We start from the raw sequence: 23,284 nt of genomic DNA, 5'->3' as shown, positions 1-23,284 counted from the left end.
AAATCTGCTGGAGAACTGAGATACCTCCTCCAGTAACTCCTTTATTCCAAGGCACTCATAGGTACATACATGCTACTGCTTATCAATAAACATCTCACAGTTTCCACTTCCTTGCAGTATGTGACCTCACTCAGCTACTATTTGCACAGTGTAGGGATTTGGGGAGGTGAAACCCTTTCTAAGTCTGTTTTATCAAATGTCTGAGGATAACTAGAGTTCTGTGTGATTGTCCCATTTTTTTCTCCAAATTCTAGCTCAGCTGATGTAGACTGGATATTGTCTGTATACTTTCATAAATGTTAAATAATCCATAACTCAAAATAGGTTCTTTTGTATATGTAACTCAATAACTAAAATAAAATCAAGAAATGCTCATTATTTTCTGCATGCACAGAAGACTTCTCCAGAACTGTCAGTGAAGCAGCTTTCATAGCTGAATTCATTTACAAATCACTGAAAGAATAATAATAAAAGTAGCCACTCAGAATGTATTCCACCAGCCACAGCCATTACACTTTGACTTTTTGTGATATGCATTAGAAACAGATGATGATGTGTGACATATCTGAAAAGGCACGTAGTTAGTTTAGGATTTAATTTATACTTTTTTTGGTTAACCAAATAGCCTTATTACATTCTTTGGTACACCACTGAAAACAATCAGCTTATTGTAAAGTTATACACTGATGTCTAACAYGTGAGTTTTCAATTTATTTGAGACTTTATGTCTTTAGTTGTGTAGTTAGTCTGAACGGTGCCCCAAGAAGACTGCAAACCTCAAAAAGAAAATAAAAGCATAATGGAAAGGTATTAAAACTATTTTTTCTCACACAGTAACTATTTCAGTTGCATGTTCTTATGCAGTTAGTATCTGTATAGACTTATTTATATATAACTAGGGTTCAAGAAGTGTATGTTTCCTTTAAAACAACTGTATAGCTTTAAAAACCCAAATCATTTGTACATAGTGAAGAARTAACAGTAAGTTACAAAGTGTGGTCAGATAAATTAGAAGGAGAATTTTGAAATTCGAGCCACATTTATAGTATTAWGTACTTTCAGATTATGGCAACTGTCCTGTAAAAATTAGTGCACATGTGCAAAACACCTCTTTCTGCAAGAAAAGAAATTTAATTTCCAGATGCTTGTGAATTAAAATTCTACTCATGAAGATACTCCAGTCACTTTCAGCTTATGTTTTTACAATGAAAACTTTCTTAATTAGAATATGTTAGACTAAACCTTAGGCTAAGAGGGGAGTGTTAGTGAAGGCTCAAGATCTTACTCAATAGAAAATGCAGCTACCAGGATTTTTTAAAATCATACTCTGAAAGTTTACTTGAATTAGCCAATACGTTAYTTTTTCAATAACCCTTTATGTAATTTTCCTGTGTGAATTTTCATACCTTTAAAAATACTGAAATCATTTAGCAGTGCACTTCACCAATCTTGAAAAAAAATCTTGAAATTAGCCACTAGAGGGCACAAATACCCATCCTCCTCAATAGAGGCAAATCACAATGAGTTTTATGGGCTGCCAGACTCTTAGGCCTAATTGTTATTTACTTGCATAAAACAGTTCCAAAGAAATGAAACTTGCATGTCACAGCTGAGCAGATGGGAGTATGTGATTATTATATATGGCTTAATCTCAGATCAAATCATTATGTCACTCTAACTAAAAATATTTAGAAAAATTTCAAGGTTTTTGTTAAATTTTATGCTATAGTAACTGGAAATAAAACGTATAAAGGGCAAAATAAAACAGTCACACAATATAAGTGTTTAGTTTTGTCTTTAGTGATGAAATAAAATGTTATTTAAAGAAATAAACAGTAAAACACGAGCAGTAATCTTTACTATACTACTGAGAAAATGCCAGGGAAACAGAGTATTTCATTTTAGCTACCTGACAGGCTTTTCATGAAATACGTAGTTGCAAATTTTAGAAACTGAGCTGTTACATCCAGTAAATATGTGTGATATGTTATATTGATATATTTCAGATTTGGGATTACTGGGGATACTGAAGTCACTGTAGAACAATACAGTATTTTAAAGAAAGCACTGCTTACCCCAATTGACTGAGGGCAGATGGTGGCATATTATGTAGGTGTTGCTGTTGCCAGCCAGTCACAGAACCAAGATGAAGAGCACTGGCTGTATTAAACCCAGAGAGAGATGATATATCTGCGCTACTCAGAGAGTATTCTAGATTTGAAAACAGAAAAGACAACAATTAAAAGAGAATTAAGGAGGAAGCAATTAAACAATAACTAGTATCATAATTTTCATGTCACTTAATAAGCCTTTTAATTTTAATTACACCAATCATATTAAGTTGCACTAGAAAAGTAGAGTCTTCTCTTCAGTCATCTCATTAATTTGGGAGCAAATAATGCACTAATAATTATTCTGAAATTTACCAGGGCTTTTTTGGATCTGAGAAATCCGAAGCATTCTTACCCTATATATCCACCATAACTACGTATGTATTTTCACAGAGCCAAAGACTTGAAAAACATCATAATATTTTTGTTATGGTCTTCTGTACAGAACCCAGTAGCCTGCGTCTGAGGAATGCATGTCTTCTCTAAAAGCATTTGGCCTGTGTACCATACAGTAGCAATGTACAATAATGGGAACTGGAAAGGATCTCTTGGGGCTTCACTTCTAGTCCTTTCCAGATAACTATATGACAGCTCACTGAGCCTACTGAACAACTCACAGACAACTCACTAAGCAACTTACTGACCTCCATTTTTAAAGCAGTGAAACTGCTCACTCCCACTACCCTTATTGTTTTAGGAAGATGCATTCAAGAACTAGATGAAATTATCTGTTGTATTAAGAGGATCAAGCCTGTTTTAAGCCACATTTCTTATAAAAGCCAATGGAAGAAAGCTATCATCAAAACTGTTTTCCGTTTGAACAAACCAGCCATTTTTCAAATAAATACATCTCAAGATAGTGACAGATTCAGAATAAGTAAATGAGGCGTGAAAGCATATCAGCTTTGAATTTTTCAGTTTAGCCCAGTGAAATTAGCTAATTCATGACTACGGAGACAGACGTTTGTCCGCATCTTGCTCCCTCCCCCTTTTCTTTTGCATCTTGCCCTGATACTCACCAGTACCATATGTTGTTGAAATGGCTGATGGGTATCCTCCCATCCCTTGGCCTGGTAGAGTAGGAGTTGCTACGGAAACCACCGGAGTAGCCAATGACTGAGCAGACTGGGAGTTATTTATCCTCTGATTCTTTTAAAATAAGTAAAATAAACATATTATTGACCGGGTTTAAGTCAGTTAAGTGTATTAGCTTTCTGGGTATGTTTTGTGTGTAAGAAATGCAGGCTGATAGAGATTTCTAGAAATTAATCATTTAGCATGTGGCTTTTATGAACTCTGCCAACCCTATCATTTACAAKCCTTCGAGAGACCAGTTGTCACCATAGTAACCCATTACATCAGTATCTCCTAGGTAACTGAACTAGTAACAAGTAAGATTGCTTTTATTGTGGGTAGAAAAAACAGACTGTGTGAAAAACTGATGAAATATGTAAACTCTACTCCCATTGTTTTGCTTTACATTCAAATGCAANAGAAGAAAAAGAAAAAAAAGAAAAAACATCCTCAGAAACAACCAAAAATGCAAAACCCACTAATGGATTTTATGCTTAATTCAATCAGTAGCACCATGACAGAGCTGAATACTGAATTCTTACCAGCAGATGGTGCTCTGACTACTTTGTTTTTTGTAATGACAAAAGTAACCTCAAGAAGTAATAGCAAAGCGTTACACATTTAACTCTGGGGCACTAGATGTTGTACTATAAAAACTGCACTAGAAAACTCTGTGAGTTTGAGGATAAAAAATCTGGGGAGCCACCAAAAAAATGTAATGGGGCTGTGTCATCTTCAAGAGCATAAGTTTACATGCTACCAAAACATCACCAACAAGAAAGCTCTACTTTAACATGCATTATTTCAGTATGTGCAACAAGTACATCTTTGTCTTCTATTTTGCTATATTKAAAAAATCATGACTGGTACTCTTGTTTATAATATAGTAATGGCAAAGCTTTCCATTTTATTTCAACCACCACTTCATCTACACAGACAAAAGAAGTGTTTTTTTTTCATTATTAAGATGAACATCACTACCACTTACCAAAAGCAGATCAACATCCTCAGACTGACAGCATAGGAAAGGAGCATTAATAATTAGTGAATTTAAGTATGTACCAGGATGCAGACATTCTAGCATAATGAATAGCTTCATCTGATAGGGGTAGCAAATTAAATACTTTCTGAGCATAGTTCAGAAAAACAGCAGTTCATAGATGTGTTCTTTGTCCTTCTAATGAGATATTTGTCTCAGCTGTGAAGACAATGCATCCAGTTTTCAGCACAAGTCACTGTCTTAGAATTCATTACTTCTTCCACAGCCCCAGTGGCTGCAGATTATGTTGCTATACCTGGTTTCAAGAGATCTAACCATTCACAGAATCCCTCGGAAAGTATCAGTTTTAAGGACCTTGGAATAAATCATTTGATGGAGACAGTCTGTCACTGCCTTGGTTGACTTTGAGTATAGCCCTGTAGGAGACTATTTATTACTCATCCTCTCAGAAGACAACATCACATTTATGGGTTTTTTTAGTTTGATATTCAAAGTTAATTTATAATGCATCAACCTCAAGTAGCTGACTTGGAAGTTGTTTTAATAGCTTATCTGTTACATAATRGAAAAATGTGTTTACAGTGTCACTTAAATCCACCATCAAGATCCTTTTTTAATCATGCCCACTTTCAATGTTAAATAACTCATGGAAGATTTACTTGCAACCATTAACCCACTTTCAGGAGGGAACTGAAAGGTACTCACATGACACCCAAATGATTCCACCTTCTATCCTAATACTCTGCTTAAATTTTGTTAATCCTGGCAGGAGATACAGCAGTGTGATGCTCYGTTTTATCCTGCTCTACCTATTTATTGCCTCTTTATTGCCATCATTATAAAATTTTGCCTTTGGAGTTCAGAGTGACAGAGTTCAAATCACTTATTTGTAGTTAATCAGCCATCTGCTGAGCATCTGTGTGGCTAAATATTTAGGAAAAATATAGTGTATTAGAAATGCATAGGGTTAAATGAAGTCTCTATAACAAGTCCAGGAAAGCATCTTCCAGCTACTAGGAAGCAGAGTGCAGAAGTTTGGACTGTGCAGGACACAGTTCTGATTTTGTAACTCAATAGATAAAAAAGGAGGAAGTAAAAATGACTTCATAAAAGCAATCAAACAGGCTCTGCCTACATTTTCAGCTTGATATCAGGCCTTAAGGCTAGAAAGAAAGACCAACCAAGCAAGAACAAGGAATATTTCTCTACTGATTGTAGTGGGCTTAGATGCTGTGCAAATCTTAAATATTTGTTATCTGAAGGACAAAAAAAGCAAAACAAAGCAAAACAAACAAACAAACAAACAAAATCGAAGAAAGAAAAAGCTTTGAAAATGAATTACCACTGATGGCATTGTATTCTTGCTGCCAGGTGGAATAAGCACTCGGAGATCTGGTTTACGGTTGTTCATTCCCAAATTCATTGGGGGCGGAGATTTTGCTTGCATATTCTTGTTCAAGTTGCCAGGTGAGACCAGCAGACCTGGTGAGTTGCGAGGGTTGCCATACCCATTTCCTATTTAAAAAAGAAAAATGAGATACAAAAAGAAGAGAGAGAAAGGCCGTAAGTGCAAATGTATTTCTGACTGAACATTTAAAAACTTTAAATAAAAAAATTCAAAGTAAATACTTGTGTTATGTAATGTCTTTATATAGGAAAATAAAACTCATGCCATATTTGGAACAACTGGTCTTAAAATTCTTTCCTTCATGGCTGACGACATTGCAGGGATGTGCTGAAGTTTAACTTGATTGTGTGACTCCATACAATGGAGTCATAGTATGATATATGGTATACCGTACTATGGTATATAGCCTAATATAACGTGCTCTCAAAGCAGGCAAGATCTAACTCTTGCCTTACAAGAGAATTAGGAAAGTCAGACAATTTTATGTCTTAAAAAGAATGTCAAAGCTATGCTGTGTTTTCTTGACAACTAGAGAAGATTCTGACTTGCCTGACTCAGCCCTTTCCAGTTCGTAATTTTGTTTTGTTTTTAAACAAAGGATGAGTACAGCAAGGCTATAATTTCCAGAAAAGGCAGGGGGAGGAATAGGAAGATTCTTAAATGTTTTTGGCTCTCCTTCCCCACGCTTTTTGGACCTGACTCTGTCAACACTAAAGTCAATGGCAGCAAGAGCATATCCTTATTTGGAAAATGCCTCCATACCTTTCATCTTCCTTCCTTTGCTGCTTCCTGCAAGCCTCAGTAACAATTCAGTCAGGCAGACACTTCATCTGTTTTTTTTTTTTTTTTTTTTTTTTTTTTTTTTTTTTTTTTTTTTTTTTTTTTTCCAGAAACAGGTTTCCTACTGTCACTCAGTATATCTGACAATTGTATATCAATACTGATAGTGACCTACCATCCCACTAACACTGAGACCTTCTTTTTTTCATCCATCTGATTGCATCTCCTACTTGCACAAAGTCTGGGAAAAGCATGATTTTTTACTGTATGCTTGAAATTCTGTCTCTACAGGGTCATGAGAGATACAGAAACTGCTCAGTCACAGTGAGGAAATAGTCTAAAGACTAATACAGAAAGAGAAAAACTTCAGATATAAACACTAAGAAAACAAATCTTAGGAAAGACATTCTGTTCTAGGCTCATCTCTGGTTCACAGCTAGCGAGCTGCAACACAACCTAAAAATAGTGTGGGGAGATGAGCTAGTGAGCATGGAATAGACCTATGAATTACAAGCCATGGACCTGCATGGTTTCCTTTGTAGTCCCTAAGTCAATGAAGCACTCAGTATCTCAGGTTTTTCATATGTGAAATGGGGGTTACAGACCTAATGGACATAAATGTATTATAGAACTAAATTTTATGAAGTCTATGAGGCGGCCATAAAAATAAGAGTAAATGAGAGTGAATCTGTTTTCTGCTTTGGATAATGAAGTGTGCCCAAGCATGACATTAAATCTGAATTTTAATTTGCAAGCACCTAGGCTAATTGTATTTACCAGATCAGCAAACTCATGGAGAAGAGAATCAACCAAGGGCTGTTAAATACAAAAATACCACCTTAGGTTCTGGAAGACCCTGAACTGTGAAAATGATGGTTAGGATACAGGGTAAATATCACTATGTGCTTGACTCTCATATTCTTCACGTACCTGCTATTAGCCACTGGTCTGGTCTGTTTTTTTTATTCTTTTGCTTTTAATTATAATGATCTTCCAACCATTCACAAAAATAATTAAGACAAAAGCTTAAAAACACTTAAATCACTCTGATATTAAACAAAAAATATTCTTTACCATTAATCTAATTATTTCCTTAAGATTATCTTACAGTTAGATAAAATGTGTTAATTAAAAAAAGTGTATTTTACACTTAGAAGCTGAAATAACAGAGCACTAGCAAGACATTTCCATTTGGTATCAGTAGGCTATTTTTTAAATAAACAATTGCTTTCAATGTGGATTTGCTATATTTTAAACTCTAATCAATGCTATGTGTTATTAGAAGTAGAGAGATTAAAAGGGGCATTTTAAATATGTGACAATTTTTYTTTCTAGAAATATAGTGCCTTTTAAAAGCTGAAGTTCAGTTTGACAAACTGAACACTGAAAAAACAGTTATGACAAGTGGTGAAGTGATCAACAGAAGAAACTGAAGCAAAAGAAGAGCTTCTCTGGTGCTGGTTTCATAAAGAAGCTATTTTACCAAAGGAAGTAAAACCGCCTTGTGAAATCTGTTGTATGACAAGCATTTGTTCAGAGTGTGAAAATGAGCTTGTTTGAAGAAACAATGTATTTTTTAAATTTTGGAAAATACGATCTAAGATATTTAARGAAATCATGCGCTGCAGTCTATATCTTTGTTCTTATGATTGTGATTTCTGGAGAAAAGAAACCTTTACAAGAAAGCACTCCTGTTTTCCACAAAAGATTTATTGAATACAATTTTCTATTAAAAATTAAGAGAAATAATAATGCATCCTTCTCAAATTACAGTGTTCAGAAACATTAGTCAGACCTTCAATATTATTAACGCACTGATGTAAAATATTTTGAACAGTGATAACCTTTTTCCATTTATATTTTTAGAACATCAAATTATTTTTTAAGAACTACTGCAATCTTCTTTTCACCAGTAGATTTCTGCTGTTCATGGCATATTATGCCAGATAGCATTTTGGAGCCATATAATAACCATTCCTCCTTCCAGCCACCAAATTGTTATTCTTTTGGTATAATGTGGGTTCAGGAATGTAAGACTGTGGACATTAAACCAATGATATAGAAACCCATCATTTGAAAATCAATGATGAATGCATGCATGCGGTTTACAGCTAAGAAGAGTCTGCATTCAAACCAGCTCTTTAAACCGTATCCTCCTTACTCAGAAAGCTGTGGCCGGCTCTGAGGCAGCTGTCCCACCTTCAGATAAATCCACCAAAGAGAATGGTCTCATTTACATTCGGAAGCAAAAAAAAAAAAAAGTATAAGACTTCTAATATACAGATTAAACTTTCCTTCATCCTATACTTTAAAATTACACTCTGCCTGGACAATTATCAATTTAGATGTGACTCTATGCAGAACATCACATTCCACTATCCACTTGAAAGTGCAAAAATTATATGTCATGTATGAATGGATTTCCTGATTATAGATTATAAGAAAATGAAAACCAGATGGATTTTAGAGCAAGTTGGCTTTACATTTTTATTTGGTTAAAAGCCATATTTTTTGCTGGAATAGAACATTTTTAAACATTACAGATATAACTTGTAACGCATAATGAAAATAAAAACAGTAGACACACAAGTTTTAAAGGGCATATGTCAGAATTTGTAAATTTACAGCATTTTCAATTCAAGAAGTTTTCAGAGAAAATGATTTTTCCTAGTGTTGTTTGTTACCCTGATTTGAAAGAGTAAAAATATTTTACACATAAAAGAGCTTGTTTCTAGACAGAACTAGTGGAGCAGCACGTGTCACAAAATGCAGTGCCAGACTTTGTATTTGGACTAATAGCACAATATAAAGACAAATGCTTTCTGAGCGTAGAATGCTCTTCTTGGGTATGTTCCCATATTCTGCAATTAGGCACAAGTGCCATTGACTTCAGAGGGAATTTTGTCCAAGTACAGATTGCGTGATTAATCCCTATGATATCACATTTTAAAAACTCACATCCAGAAAAGCTATTTTTATGCACCAGTAGTTAGTCAGTTGATAAGAATTAATACAAAATATTAACCTACTCATGGAAAGCTACTATTTGAACTCTACTGCAAATTCAAATTCTACTATCTTCAATGGTCACTCCTGTGTTGCAAAAATTTAAGGGTAGGAACAGGGCATAAGTTTACTCAAAGTAGGAAAAAGCAAAGTTTACTTCTCTTTCTTCATTGCCCATTTGTAACACCTGTACCTGACATATAATTTTGGTCATTCTAATGTCAGTGGTTGAAAAATGACTGCAATTCTTGATATTCTCAGAGGTAGGGCTAAGCTTCTCTACTGAACATTTAAGTTTGGAACCTTTCCATGTATTAAGGTAACACAAATAAGGGAGAAGTGAATAATTTATTTCCACATCCCTCAACATTCTTGAACAGTATTATCACAAGTTTAAAGTCTCAAAGTCTGAAATATTGGACAAATTTGGTATTTTGATTTTTTGAATTTACTTTTTTTTTATTTTACCACTGAAAAGAAACAAAAATACAACGAATAAACAAAGCCTCTGTAGTAGTCCTAGAAGAATTAAGAACAAGACACACAATGAATATGTCTATTTTTTTTGCTCTTTTCTTCCATTTACTCTAATGCTTTTCACTGACCATACAGGTTGAGAATTTACAAGATCTTCAGGAACCTGGGATGCATACTTCTCCCTAATTTTAAAAGGGAAAGAGCTTTCAAATTCTTGAAGGAGTTTTGGTAAATATTAGTGGTCATTTCATGTTCTTAACAAGCATATGCTCTTACTTGTGGAAATTACCATAATCCTTCCAAGAAGAATATGTTCAATACACATCCCATACCTATGACATGATGATTGACCACTAAGCCTCTTAAAAGGGACGGCAGAATTAGAATGAGTCCGTATGAATATGAGACCCAACTATGCTATAATTTACCCTGGACTTTAAAATATAAGAAAAATAAATGAAAAAACAATGAATGCAGTAATAGAAATTTTGCTAAAATTACACTCAAGTTTTGTAGTCTTCACTTGATTCAGCTTCCCACTACCTAAAAGAATGGCAATTGTGCCTAACAGTAATTACAAGGCAATGAAAAAGTGCCATTTCTCTTCTTATGTTTTATAATTTTTTTAATGCGTACACACAGGTCGTATTGTTTATGACCCAAACAAAATAGACACCAACAATAATACACTAGCGCCAGGGAGTTGTACTTGTGTTCACCTACATATAAATTTTGAAGGAGCTAAYTGAAAGTTCTTATTCACATGTTGCATGTTAATCATTTCATAGTACATGGCCTTCATTAACTGTAAACATTAGAAGAAAACCAATCTGGAAATACGCTCACCCAGAAGAAGAAACTCTTGACATTAAAGTACCTGTCCATTCCCACATTACCCTGATTGACATTCTTTACTGAATTACTGGGAGTCACCTGAGACAGACGTGCTATGTAAAATCTACTGTCTTTGTGTGAAATAATTCTCAGGCATCTTGTGAAATATCAGCTACTCAGTCCAAAAAGACTGAAATAGAAATAAAATGCTGTGAATGTACAGACATTTAGATAGAAAGAAAACTATCTCAGCAACTCTTGGCTCTTGTTATAACTTAATGTAAATATAAATTTAGAGATTCCTACAACAATAAAAGACATTTGATGCTGACGTTCTTTCTGTCTTACTCATTCTAGTGATACAGTTTAAGATAATTTAAGATACTACAACTGTTTATAGGAGATTCTTGCTCTTTAAGTCTAAAAGTATGTAAAGGGTTCTGATGGTACTACAGTTCTCCCATACCGAGAAAAGGGCAGTATTGGGGAATCACTAAAATAATATTAACAGAAGGCAGCTCTGGTGAATGTGAGGGCCACCTGCACTGAGAGTGCACAAAAGAAAAGGATATGCTGTTGCACCCCATTTCAGGATTATTGGACTTACTGAGAACATCTTATTTTGGGAGTCAGGCAAACCTGTGCTACTCCCATTGCAGTGGAGATAAACCGTCTGGTCAAATTTGCCAAGGTAAACCGTGCATACAATTTGCCTATGCTTGTAATGTATTGTCAAAAAACTGACTTCTCTAAGCTGTAGCTATCATTTTCCAGTTTTCCTATGTCCCTGGGCTAGTTAAAGCTTTAGGCTGAGATCCTACATGGCTTAAGAGGCTGGATCTAACTGCTCAACRTAATATTTACTATCATGAATAGTCCTCTAAAAACCTTGGGCACCACCAGGCCTAACCAGCCCTGTCCAGCCTCCCCCCAGCCTTCTTCCTGAACCCCCAGGTTCACATCCCCATTTCAGCCCAGCCTGGGGCAGTCCCAGCCTCAGCTAAATTGCAGAAGTGCCAGGCTCCAGCCCCACTACAGCACTGCCCAGCCRTGGACTGCATTTATCCTGACCTACAGGCTGTGAACCGTCCCCATCGCAGTGCCCAACACCCAGAGCTGAGGCTGCCTGGCTGCCCCAATGCCCTCCTCCCTCGAGGTGGTGGGACGGGCCTTGGCAGCCAGGCCCAGCCCTGCTCAACCAGGAGTCCTTGCTGCTGCCGGTCCTGGGATCCGCTGCTCCCACGGTGCCCTGACACCATGTTCCTCTTCACGAAGGAATTAAAGACCAACTCTGCCTCTTCAGATCTCCACATCACATACTGCCAACTACGTTAATGAACTGTTTACATAGATGAAGTAACATTAAATCAACATTAAATCTAATCCATGAACTAGTGCCATCTACAGGTTGGAACATCCTTAGAGTCTGTTACATGTCAAGTATTTACAAGTGCACCTATCAATTGCAGTCCAATGCTGCAATAACTGGGCTCAAATCTCCTTCAAGACAGAGAGGACGCTTTTCAGGCAKAAGCAACTCTTTGGCCGCTCAAAAATACAGAGCACTGCAAACCACATTTCTGGAAAACTAAGGCAGTATCCCTGATCTAGGAGGCTAGAAATCTGATGTATTTTTCAATCAAACAGAAACCTGTGAATGTGTTCACAATTAGAGTGAAAGACCATGAGAACAAAATCTGAGCTGTGTATCACAGACCGTTACATTTAATGCAATTACTTTACTGCTGAATCAAGAGCATGACTAAGTATATGGCAAACTAACCTGATCACCAACACTGTGGTTTATGTTGTGCTGCTATAATAAGATACATATGTAAATGTATTTTAAAGTAGTTCTTACACTAAGTGTTCTCCCATCTTAGAYTATGTTCAAAGTTCACACCTTAATAAAATAAATGTAAAGGTGTCACCTACCTATCTACAGAATTAGCCTGTGGTTACCCACATAAGGAACTGCAAGCAGCCGTTTGAAACATTTCTTATTGCGATTAGGTTTCCCAAGCTACAGGCAGACATTTCATGTCAAAACATCTCTGGACTCTCTCCTCCTAACCTTTGCAACAGGAGTATAACACATACGCAGGAAGGCTGTGCCTTAAATTCAGTAAACACAAGGAGAAGGTAGAACGCTCTGCCTGCCTAAAACTGTCACTCTTATTCCAGCTTTTTGCCTAACATAGAAACAGAGCAACAGATAATCCAAGTCCTGGTACTGTTTGTGTTTCTTAATACTCCAGTACAGTTACTACTGACAGCATGCTTATACTCTTTATTGTATGATTATAGAATCTTAGTGTCTGCTCTGGCGATTTTCTAATAGCATCTCGTTTCAGGTATTTCCAAGTATACAGCTTTAATACAGAAATGCTATGTTGCCTGTATCTTCACCTCTGATTGTACTGATTCATTTGTTTTCACTTCCACAACACTATTTTGTTCTGATGCTTACATATCAATATCTATGTCTATCTCTAAAAACATGTATCTCAAATTATCATGTTTGGCTTGAAGGTTCATCTAATCAGCACAGTAACTATGTTGTAATTATTGAGAAAGATCACTTAAGACAATTACAGAAGAGTCTTCAGTTTTGTGCTTTATAAGGATTACCCTTTTACAGTTTAAAAATATGGGCACTGCACAATGAGCATCAGAATGGTATTAGGTGCATTATCAGCTCTCTGGTGTAATTTAAGGTCCATAGTAAACATCGGATGCCAGCAGTCACCTAAAAGTGCCTTACCACGGTGAAATAACTACCCCTGCCACTGGACCTATAGATGTTATCATCAGACCGAGTGTAGTGCCTCCTACCTCATGTAGTATTCCCTCCTCCTTCCTTCCTGTTCACACTTGCACAGGTTAGTGCTACTCTCTGCACTAGAAATGCAGAATTTTTTTTACACAAACTCCAGTCTATTAGAAGAGGTCAACACCAAATATGAAGGACAGTTTTCAAAAGCATTCATCTGAAATTTAGCCTGCATGACATCTTTTCTGAAAATCCTGCAGTAAGTGGCCCAGACCTTCTGCACAGCATGTACTAAGTTATATCTGGACCTTGTCTGTCTGAGATTTGCCCCTGCCCAATACCTTTTCAGGACTAGCTGCTCACATTTGATTAGATGTTAATTCTTATTCCAGTAAAGCAATTAAATAATGCATATTATGAGCATGTGATATTATCTCCATCTTTTACGTTAGCTGAAAATATCCTCCATTCTAGTCCCTTCTATGCAAAAAACAGTATTTTTTCTTCAATTATATGAGCTATTATAGAGTCAGCAGAAAGATAAAACAAGAGGAAAGAGGGAACTACATTACTGGAAAAATATAATTTTTTATGAAGTTATACAGGAAAAAAAATTGAGCCTGGGAAGAGTAGAGGACTATACTTTTCTTCCTGACTGCCTGAGAGCTTTTTCAAAAGACAAATTATTTGCTTTTGTGGTTTTTCCAAAACAACTATCATTTTGGGGAAAGGTGTTTTTTTAAAGAGTATTTCAGGATAAGAAATAACTTCAATTATAAACTGAATATAAAATTTGAAACTTTCTTGAAACTTGAAATGTGCTTTTYTGCTTCCCCCAAGAAACGTCAGAAATAGGTGTTAATATCTTCTTTTCATAAACAGCACTAAGTTACAAAGCTACATGTTAAATTGTCAATTTTTGATACATTCACAACTATTGAAAAATGAAGAACATATAGTTTAAAATTCAACATCAGAAGAACTTCAAAACTAGATATTTTAAACACAAATCGTACATCCTTGGATTTCTCTGCTGTCTATGCTATCAGAACAAATTTACACACAACAGGGAAGTGTTTCATGCATGGATAACTACCATGTAGAATTTTTTTGAAATTTAAGCAGATGCAAAGAAAAGACCACTAACAATCTCTTCCCTTTCTCTTCTAGCTCCCTACCCCCAGTGTTCTGGGAGACTGTTCCAGCTGCTATCAAGGGAAAATCAGCTTGCAAGAGATTTGGAAAACAACTAGAATCTATGACTTGAATATCTGAATTGGAGAATCATGTTAAAAATTAAAGGTCAGGGGTCACATTCACTCAGTACTGCCAGGAGCTTCCGGGTGGGCCTGCAATCCCAACTTCAAGGGATTAAAAGCATTTCTTGCTTTTCTTCCCAGAGCAAAGTCCTCGTTGCATTCCAGATCCAGAAGGCATCAGCTATCTCAGCACTCAGGGTAGGCATGAAATCCAGATGTTTGATGATTTGCAATGCCTTTTTTTGTTTGTTTTCTCTATCTGAACGAGAATACAGACTGCAATATGCAAAAGAAAAAGATAATGTGGAGTCCTGACAAACACAATGGACAGACAAGATAGTGAGTGAAATCTTTGCCTCCCTGAAGAAAAGCAAAAAAGTCCCACAGACTTCACTGGGAAAAGGATTTTATCTAAGGAATACAAGTTATTCTAGAGGACTATTTGTAATTGTCATAAAGGAAAAGAAGAAGTCAATCATGCCTGTCTTTAAAATCCTACTTACAATGAACCACAGTTTGTATGACTCACTAATTGTTCATTACATGTGAACTTAGGGCTTTCTCCCTTTCAATCCTTTCAAGCTGTCTTTTTATAAATACAAATATTGAGACACTGCCGATYAGAGAGACGATGAGACAGAGAATAACTAAATAACTTACTAAAGTCAACACTTACACAACTGACAGAAACCTAATAAAGGCCAGATTTCCACAAATGTTCATGGAAGTCTACTCAGACTGAACTTACATAGATCTCTTTACACATAAGAGGTCACACCAGTTAACTGAAAATATACACACCCAACCTTTCCAAATGATGCACAAAGTCAATGTGATGTTTTTTGACTTTTATATGGAAAGCATCCTCCACCCTTTCAAATCTATTCTTAAAGGTTTGCTGATATGATATTTACCTGTACAAAAAGATTCTGAATTAGCTCTATGCAATAGATTAGTTGTCTAAGGCAGAAACAGGACTTAATTTTGGAAAGGCCTGTGTTGGCTGCCTACACAGACATGAATTTCAAGTACTGTTAGATAGACAATTTCCTTCATACTATATATTAGAGCTGTCAAACAAGTTCTAGTGTTGTTATTGCTTTATCACGAATCTCCCACTAGTAGATACTTTCCTTAAAACACCAACTCCTGGATTGTCACAGGACTGGAAAAAAGTATATGTATCTTCTTTTTACAGAGGAAAGTTTGGAAAAGCAACACTTAATGGCATAAAGCCTTTAGAAAAAGGAAAAGGAAAAAGAATCTGAGAGCTACTGTGTTGCTCACTTCTCATGTGCCTTCACGGTTTTTAAGCCAGCCTGACAAATTGTGATTTCTTATTGTTTGGGTTTGGCACTATTGCATCATGAACTCTGTTATGAATGACTGTATGTTCTTTCTTCCGGATTGTAAACTTCCTTGGGCAGGAACTGTTGTTTACTACACTTTAGTACAGCATCTTGCCCAATCTTTAGATCAGAGGTCTGTGGACAACTGCACTGATCAAATAATGAGGGAGGGCCAATGACTTGTTACGCTCTCCCTGGCGACCTCAGTCCTAACAGGTTGCCCATAAACTGGTTTGGGAATCATTGTTCTAAGCTCACTTGTTTATTTAACATATTCCACACTTGTTGCCTAAGAATTAACTTCTCTTGACTTGCCAAGCATAATTTTAGGGCACAATGGAAATATTTATGTAATCTTTTGCTTATTTATATTTGGGATTGCAAAAGAGACTAATGGAGTTAGGTGCCTTTCTGATTCTTGCTTACTTTTGTTCCATACTTTTGAGCAGATTGTTTCTTTTTAGTAAATCATTCTTTTTCCAGAAAATATCATTCAGAATGCCTCTACCTTAATACATAGCTTATACATTAAAAAGTGACTATTGCATATATATGTTTGGCTTGAAATACAAATAGAATATATAACACCTTTACCCACAGTCAGTACATGACCAAGAAAAAAATAATTAGCAGTAAAGCACTAGCAAACTGTAAKATTGGCTGACAGATCCAGGACCTGAGCTCTGAGAATATAAGGCCAGTGGCAGGTTGTGCTTAATTTCCAGAAGGAAACGACTAGCTCCTGATTTGTAGGTAAATATGGGATTCAGTTATTAAAAAGACATAGGATGAATTTTTCTACAGGAACTACTGATTTTTTCAGTGTCTAGTAATTTCAGAGAGCAACTTTAAATGTAGTGGAAGGATGCCTGATTTACAGAGAACACACACTTAGCTCCTTTGACARCATTTTTAGAGTCACAAATTTTGAGTAACTTGCTCTTTTAGTTTAATATTAAAGTCAAGATGGAGGCAGTACAGAAACCACTGGTAAAACAAATCAATTACAGAGAATAAATGAACAATTAAAGCAAAAATTATATTTTTAATATAYCCATCCTAGATTTAAAACTTGAGAATGAAATTTTCCTTCTCTTGTATTATTTATAATGGTGAAAATTTAATGAAATTCTGTTGATCTAGATGAGCTTATTCCATTCAAAATAAAACTTAATTATAAAATACAAAAGATCATAATTTGAAAACCATATGGAAACAAAATGAAAATTATAACTCAATTGGAGGTTTTAAAAATCAAAATATTAAAGACTACCTTAGAACCATTGTATTTTGATTTTTAAACTACTGATATATTTTTGAAGTCTTACTCTTTCATCGGGCTTCCAACCTAAGTATTGAACCACTGTATAAAACTTGAGTTCAGATAATTTAAACAACTACAACCTTTACTTCATTGACATTATTTGTTTCTGATCAAGTTATTGTCGACTTAACTGGTTTTGTTTGCTCCTTAAAAATTCAAACAACTTCATACATTTTATTATGTTAACTGGTTATATAACACTTAATCTTCATGTTAGTTATGGGGTAAGCTGAAGAGAGTGACTCTAAGCGGTTTTAGAGCATATTGATTTAAGTCCAAAAATTTCTTCTGTCTCTCTAATTAAAAATCTCTGGTTTGAGAGAATGGTGCCAAAGACATTGCTGTACCTATAATTTAGCAACTATACTAAACAGTAAGTTCACTCCAATTTTGTTGGACTTTGCTATCATCACATGATATAAACTGTCCAATCTGTATTTGTCTAAGAACAAATTTACTTTAACAAACCTGAGATAACCTTGGTTTAAGTTAAAAATACCACTACTGGTACTTAGTTGTGTAGGATAATAAAGTAGTCAGCTTTCTTAAGCTCTATTTATGTCTTGGGTTGACTCCCAAGGTAAATTGCAGATGATGTCAGGGTTATTACTTGGAATAATCCAAACCAACAAAACAATACAAATTTCAAAAACGAGGCTTAACTAACCTAAGTATCTTTTTCCATTTCCTATCTTGCAGTTAATAATGTAATTTGTTAAAGAAATGCAAAAACTGAGCCCTGGTATCAGCAATCAAATGTAGTTTCATTTTGTTGTGACAGAAATGAAACTCTTTAGACTCTTCTTCTTTGGAGTATGTTATTTTGAATATACGCTATTTTTGAACGCTGCAGAAAAATGCAAATTCATAATGTTCTAATTTGGCAAGAAATATGAACCCCAACAGATTAAACCACATGATCATGCTACCAGCTTCTAAATTGCCAGTTAGAAAAAAAACACAGAGGTCTCTGTTTCTTATGAAGAATGATGAACAAAGAGAACTTTTGATGTTTATTCTTCTGCACCCTAAAGAGAGAGCACGGACTGTCCAAAATAGTGGCATTATGGAATGATGCAACTAAGGCAGAAGATTCAACCTTATAGTGACCTTTCATCTTCCTTCAGCCCTGTATCAAATTCTTGCTACTGCTCTGCATTTAAGACATTTAGAAAACACATCTTTAATGGTGTTTAAAGCTCTTATTGCCAGATAAAGAACAAAGACTATTCATACAATTAAATATTTATGATGCATTCCTAGCAATGCCCTGCATATACATGCCCCTCAAATCAATTGCCTACTCCAAAGTTACATTGCTTGAAAGCTTAATGTATAGTATTGCACACAGGAAACACAAATTCTTTATTGCAAATAAATTATAAGCTATACCTCTTATTTTATGCTTATAAATGCTCTTAATATATTTCCAAGAAAAAATATTTTAAAAGAGTTAACTTCTAACCTAGCATATATATATATATTTACTATTAAGCACAAGGAATTGTTAAGCCAAACGCATGTGTAGAAGGGCTTTTATTTTAGTGTGTGCCCCTTTTAAAGGAAAACATTGCCTTCTTTACTAATTGCTTTTTAGCGTCCTTTTTAAAGAACGAGGAAACAAGTCACAAGACAATGCTATTTCTTAACAAGCCAGTAGAGGGAGCCCCTTCATAGGGCAATCGATTTCCTATCTGCATTCTCTGCTGCTGTACTTGAAGTTTCTACTATACATGAGATTAAAAAAAAGATGAAATGCAACTATCACCAGAATGAATCTTTCTTTAGCTGTGTTTCATGGCCTAACAAAAATGATTAGTAAAACTGTAATTTTCTATCTTTTTTTTTTTTTTTTTTTTTAAAAAAAAGGAGACTAATAACTAAGTTCCTGTGGTCTGCTTACCCTACTCCTAAATTAATACCGAATGATCTCTTAAAGCTTCAGCAGGAGGTTAAAGTGCCTTTTTGATACAATTCTGTGCAGTTTCAATTCTACTACAGATGCAGCTCACAAACATCTGTGGCTCATCTATGTGTGAAGATAAAAGCGGGATAGTCTAAAGTGGCTGAGAAGAGCCAAGAAAGAAAAAAAATCATGATAGCCAGGATTTCTTTTTAAGTCATTCTATGCAACAGTGTCAAAATTAGCATATATCTCAACCCTGGTTTACAGTGCATAAAATGGATCTTCTGACTATTTTTCTGTATAGTTCTTTCCAAAAGCAGCTAATACAGCAAAATTGGATGTGCTCCGTGTTTTACTACTCAACGTTTTTTCTTCCAGCATGYGTGTTTACTTCTCAAACTGAAACAGTAATCTTGCCATTGTCTTTTGTAATCTGTATTTGTAATAATGTAATATTGCTGACATTGCTAACAAATCGCTGAGTTTACCGAGCAAAGGGGACTACTTCAGCAACATTGCTTTGATAACACAGGCCTTAACAAATACTGTTCTCATTAGCTCTAAGAGAGTAAGACTAAAGAGGCTAAACTTCTGCTCTGCCTGGGTATTTTGAAAATCCCTCCCCACTGGGTCCCACAGCACTTAAGTAAATGCTTAAAACTAAGTTTAATTACTAATTATTAAAGCAAATGCTATCAGATTTTGATGGTTATCAATGGTCTTAAGCATGAAATGAGATCTGTGCTCAGTAGCTGGAAGTCTAATGAGGGACTCATTATTTCAGTCTTCACTGGAGCTTAAATTCATAAAATAAAACCCTGATTCCACTGAAGTCACTAAGGTCAATGGAAAAACTCCCTTTGACTTCAAAGGATCAGGAATTTCAGCCACTGCCCTCAGCAGAGTTTTACCTTCACAGGGCTAAATAATGGACCCGTAAGTTTTTATGGACAAGCTAACGTGAAGGAAATCAGACATCTGTATACATGCAATTGGGTGAAGCACAAGATTTTCAACAGTTCCAAAAACCAGTCTCTTCCTATTTTGAGTAAAGCACAGCTAACAGCACCTTCCCTCTCCCTCAGGTGGGGGAACCTTATCCTCCCTAGCCCATGCTCAGCACTTTCTAATATCTCGCCCCCAATTTGCGGACTCAGCCTTTGAAGGAAGCCTGCTGTTCACTTAGAATACTAAATATAAATACTCTCCTCTTTACCTGCACTGGTGCCTGCACCGGTTGTGAGGTCCCCACCCATCAGGCCACCTAGGGGGTTGAAATGAAAGTGAGTATAATAAAACATAACAGCCAAACATTCAAAATAGTCCTAACATTTTCCCTACTTTCAAATGGCCTGATCCAACAATCACTACTGTTTTCCTTCTGACTCCCAACACGTCCATGGTTATAAAATTGTAATGAATAATGTTACACATATAAGATATTTGCCTTTCAAGGACAAACAAAATATAAGGTACCCAATTTTTCATTATTTTATATTCATACTTCCACAGTGTATGAACTATCAATTATTTCTGAAATTTATTTTTTGGCATACCTGCATCTGAAAATTGTATTTGTTTCAATATTAGCCAGAAAAGCAAAGTCCTCCACACAGGATTGTGAGGAAAAGACTGAAAGCTGCTGGATGACAACTTTACTCAGAAGCTGTAATACATATTTGCATAACTTTTCATTTAAATTTTCTCAGCCTTTCATAGACATTCATTTCAAGTATTTATAATACCTTGTGCTTGCAGACCTCAGATGGCTCTTTGAACCCTGTATACTTAAGGATGTTGATGTTGCTTCAGCCAGATTGAATGAACCTAATCCCCGTTTATCCTGTTCAGAGGTGACCCTTCATCAGCAGCAGCACGGGAGCATAGCCTCTTGCTATACAAGACTCTCAAGTACAGTACTCAACTAACGTTAACCATCAAGGAACTTGGGAATGCAACAATCRTAATTTGTTGAAATAACAACAAATTCTGCATTTAGCCTCTAGGCTACTCTTTAAAGTAACTAGTGGCCTGTTTTACTTGCTTTAACTTRTTTGCACTGGCCACACATTCTCCCCCACCCACTTAAGCTTTACAGTGTAGTGAGTTCTTGAATGTATTAAGTAGACAAGCTGCCTTTTTATGAAACAGCAAATTGTCTGCCCTTTTATCCTTTATTGATTTCCTTTAATCTTAGTCAATATTCAGCTTTTTCTAGGACATTTTTTTTTTAATTTTCTAAATCAGGAATAAAAACCTCTTTGGCCCTTCTTTTGATTTTTCAACACAGCAATTTTGGATAAACTGTTATGACTAGTAAAAACAGAGCTCTTGTTTCTCAGAGTACAGTTTAAAGTTAATTAAGGCACACAAGCAGGCGATAAAAAACAACATTTAAAGGGATGAGATTGAAAAGAACATACCTGTGTTACCTGCACTTGGAGGCCGATGCGTCACGCCAGGAGACATGCTATTTCTTTGCAAAGAAGGATGGGCCAGTGGCAAAAGGTTGGGGTTACCCAGAGAGCTGACTGGGTTACTGTATACCAAACTGTTGTGGTTGGACACCGGGATAGAAACTGGCATCTCAAAGTTTGGTGGTGGAACAGCCTGTACAAGCAAAAAAGGGAAACAAAGACAAGAATAGTACAGAAGTACAACAGTCTTCAAGTTACTCTATATTTAGTTCAAATATGTTGTAGTTGGTGATTAAAATATTTAAGCTCCCCCCCATTAAGAGTCAAGAGAAGTTTTAAACAGAGTTAACATGGCACATTTTTGAAATCCTGATTCCATCTTCCTTCAGTGCAGTTTGCACATTTACTTTGTAAGAACTGGAAAGATTTTTTCTTTTCTTTTTTTTTTGTTTAAAACAAAATCCTGTTTCATGAAGCTTAATTTTCTATTTCTTTCATTCAGTGAAGTTGTAATCGTTCACTTGTGGTATCTTAATCTAGTGTCACAGATGACTGCAAGATCAAAGGTGCATGAATATGGCGACTTCATTGCATGGAGAAAAATTAGAAGGGGAGGAATGCAAAAGGGAAAGCTTTAATTTCAGCATAAGTTGCTTTAGCAACCAAAATGATCCCAAATCATGTTAAAGGCACCAACACAGAAAATGACTTTTTTTTTAGTTTCTAGCTTTGTTTGGGAAGGGCTTAAAAGAAAGTAAGTTCTGCTCAAGGACACATAGCAAATACAAGAACTTTACATGTATACCTTTCTTCTGGTTCTTGGTTTTGGAAGGGAACTGTTTTTAACACCTACTCAATATACTGTTTTCACCATTTAAAAGTAACATCTTTAGAGCCTTTCCTTTGTAAAAATCCGTTTCAATAAAGATTTTTGCAAAATGGACCAAATTATGCCACTTGACTCCAGGTCTGACAGGGAGTGCAAGCAGATGCAGTGCCTGATACTCATTATGCTCTTAGAAACCACAAAACAGTATTACCAACTCAAGTTTGTTGGTTGGTTTGTTGGATGGGGTTTTCCTGGGTGAGGCTTGTCTGAATTTCATTAAAACCCACGGTTCTTGTATCATTCAAATACATGAGAATTACATATTTTAGTTGCTTTTTTAATAATTAGTTTCCTGCTCTTGTGAATGGACAGAAAACTTTTCCATGATTACCTGACCGCAATTTGTATGTTCAAAAATCTGAATGCAAACCAAATACCTTTTAATTTACCACTTAAAAATCTTTAAACACTTCAACAGTCTTAATTCTTCAAAAAAAAGTCTTTAAACTAGCCTTGTGGTGACATCTTCAGGGGGAGGAACTCACAGATTTTAATTTTATTGTTGACAGATGATTGTACTGATAAGTCTCCAAGGACCTAGAGGGAGTATGTTGAGAAGTGGACACATAATCTGTTGTGTCAGGCAGCAGAGACAGCCTGACCTTGTGCCACCCACACGCATCTTCTCTGACTAGTCAGATCTGCTGGCTGTGCCCTGCATATTACAGCTCCAGCTG

At 35.7% G+C, this 23,284-nt stretch overlaps 1 protein-coding gene across 9 annotated transcripts in view; it reads right to left on the bottom strand.

Moving 5' to 3' along the window:
• MEF2C (myocyte enhancer factor 2C) overlaps nucleotides 1-23,284 on the bottom strand; it is a 141,543-nt gene that overhangs the window by 9,547 nt on the left and 108,712 nt on the right. For all 9 annotated transcript variants that reach the window (XM_085316646.1, XM_085316635.1, XM_085316662.1 and 6 more), the window contains 5 exons: nucleotides 21,725-21,911; nucleotides 20,518-20,565; nucleotides 5,528-5,700; nucleotides 3,131-3,260; nucleotides 2,076-2,211 (listed from right to left, as the gene is read on the bottom strand). In XM_085316646.1, coding sequence (XP_085172772.1) covers nucleotides 2,076-2,211; nucleotides 3,131-3,260; nucleotides 5,528-5,700; nucleotides 20,518-20,565; nucleotides 21,725-21,911 — 674 coding nt within the window. The remainder of the gene's footprint in view (nucleotides 1-2,075; nucleotides 2,212-3,130; nucleotides 3,261-5,527; nucleotides 5,701-20,517; nucleotides 20,566-21,724; nucleotides 21,912-23,284) is intronic.

This window comes from Rhea americana, unplaced genomic scaffold (assembly GCF_003343005.1).
Source record: "Rhea americana isolate MKP2758 unplaced genomic scaffold, rheAme1 scaffold_114, whole genome shotgun sequence".
NCBI classification, from domain to species: domain Eukaryota; kingdom Metazoa; phylum Chordata; class Aves; order Rheiformes; family Rheidae; genus Rhea; species Rhea americana.
This window is presented reverse-complemented; position numbering and strand designations above follow the sequence as displayed.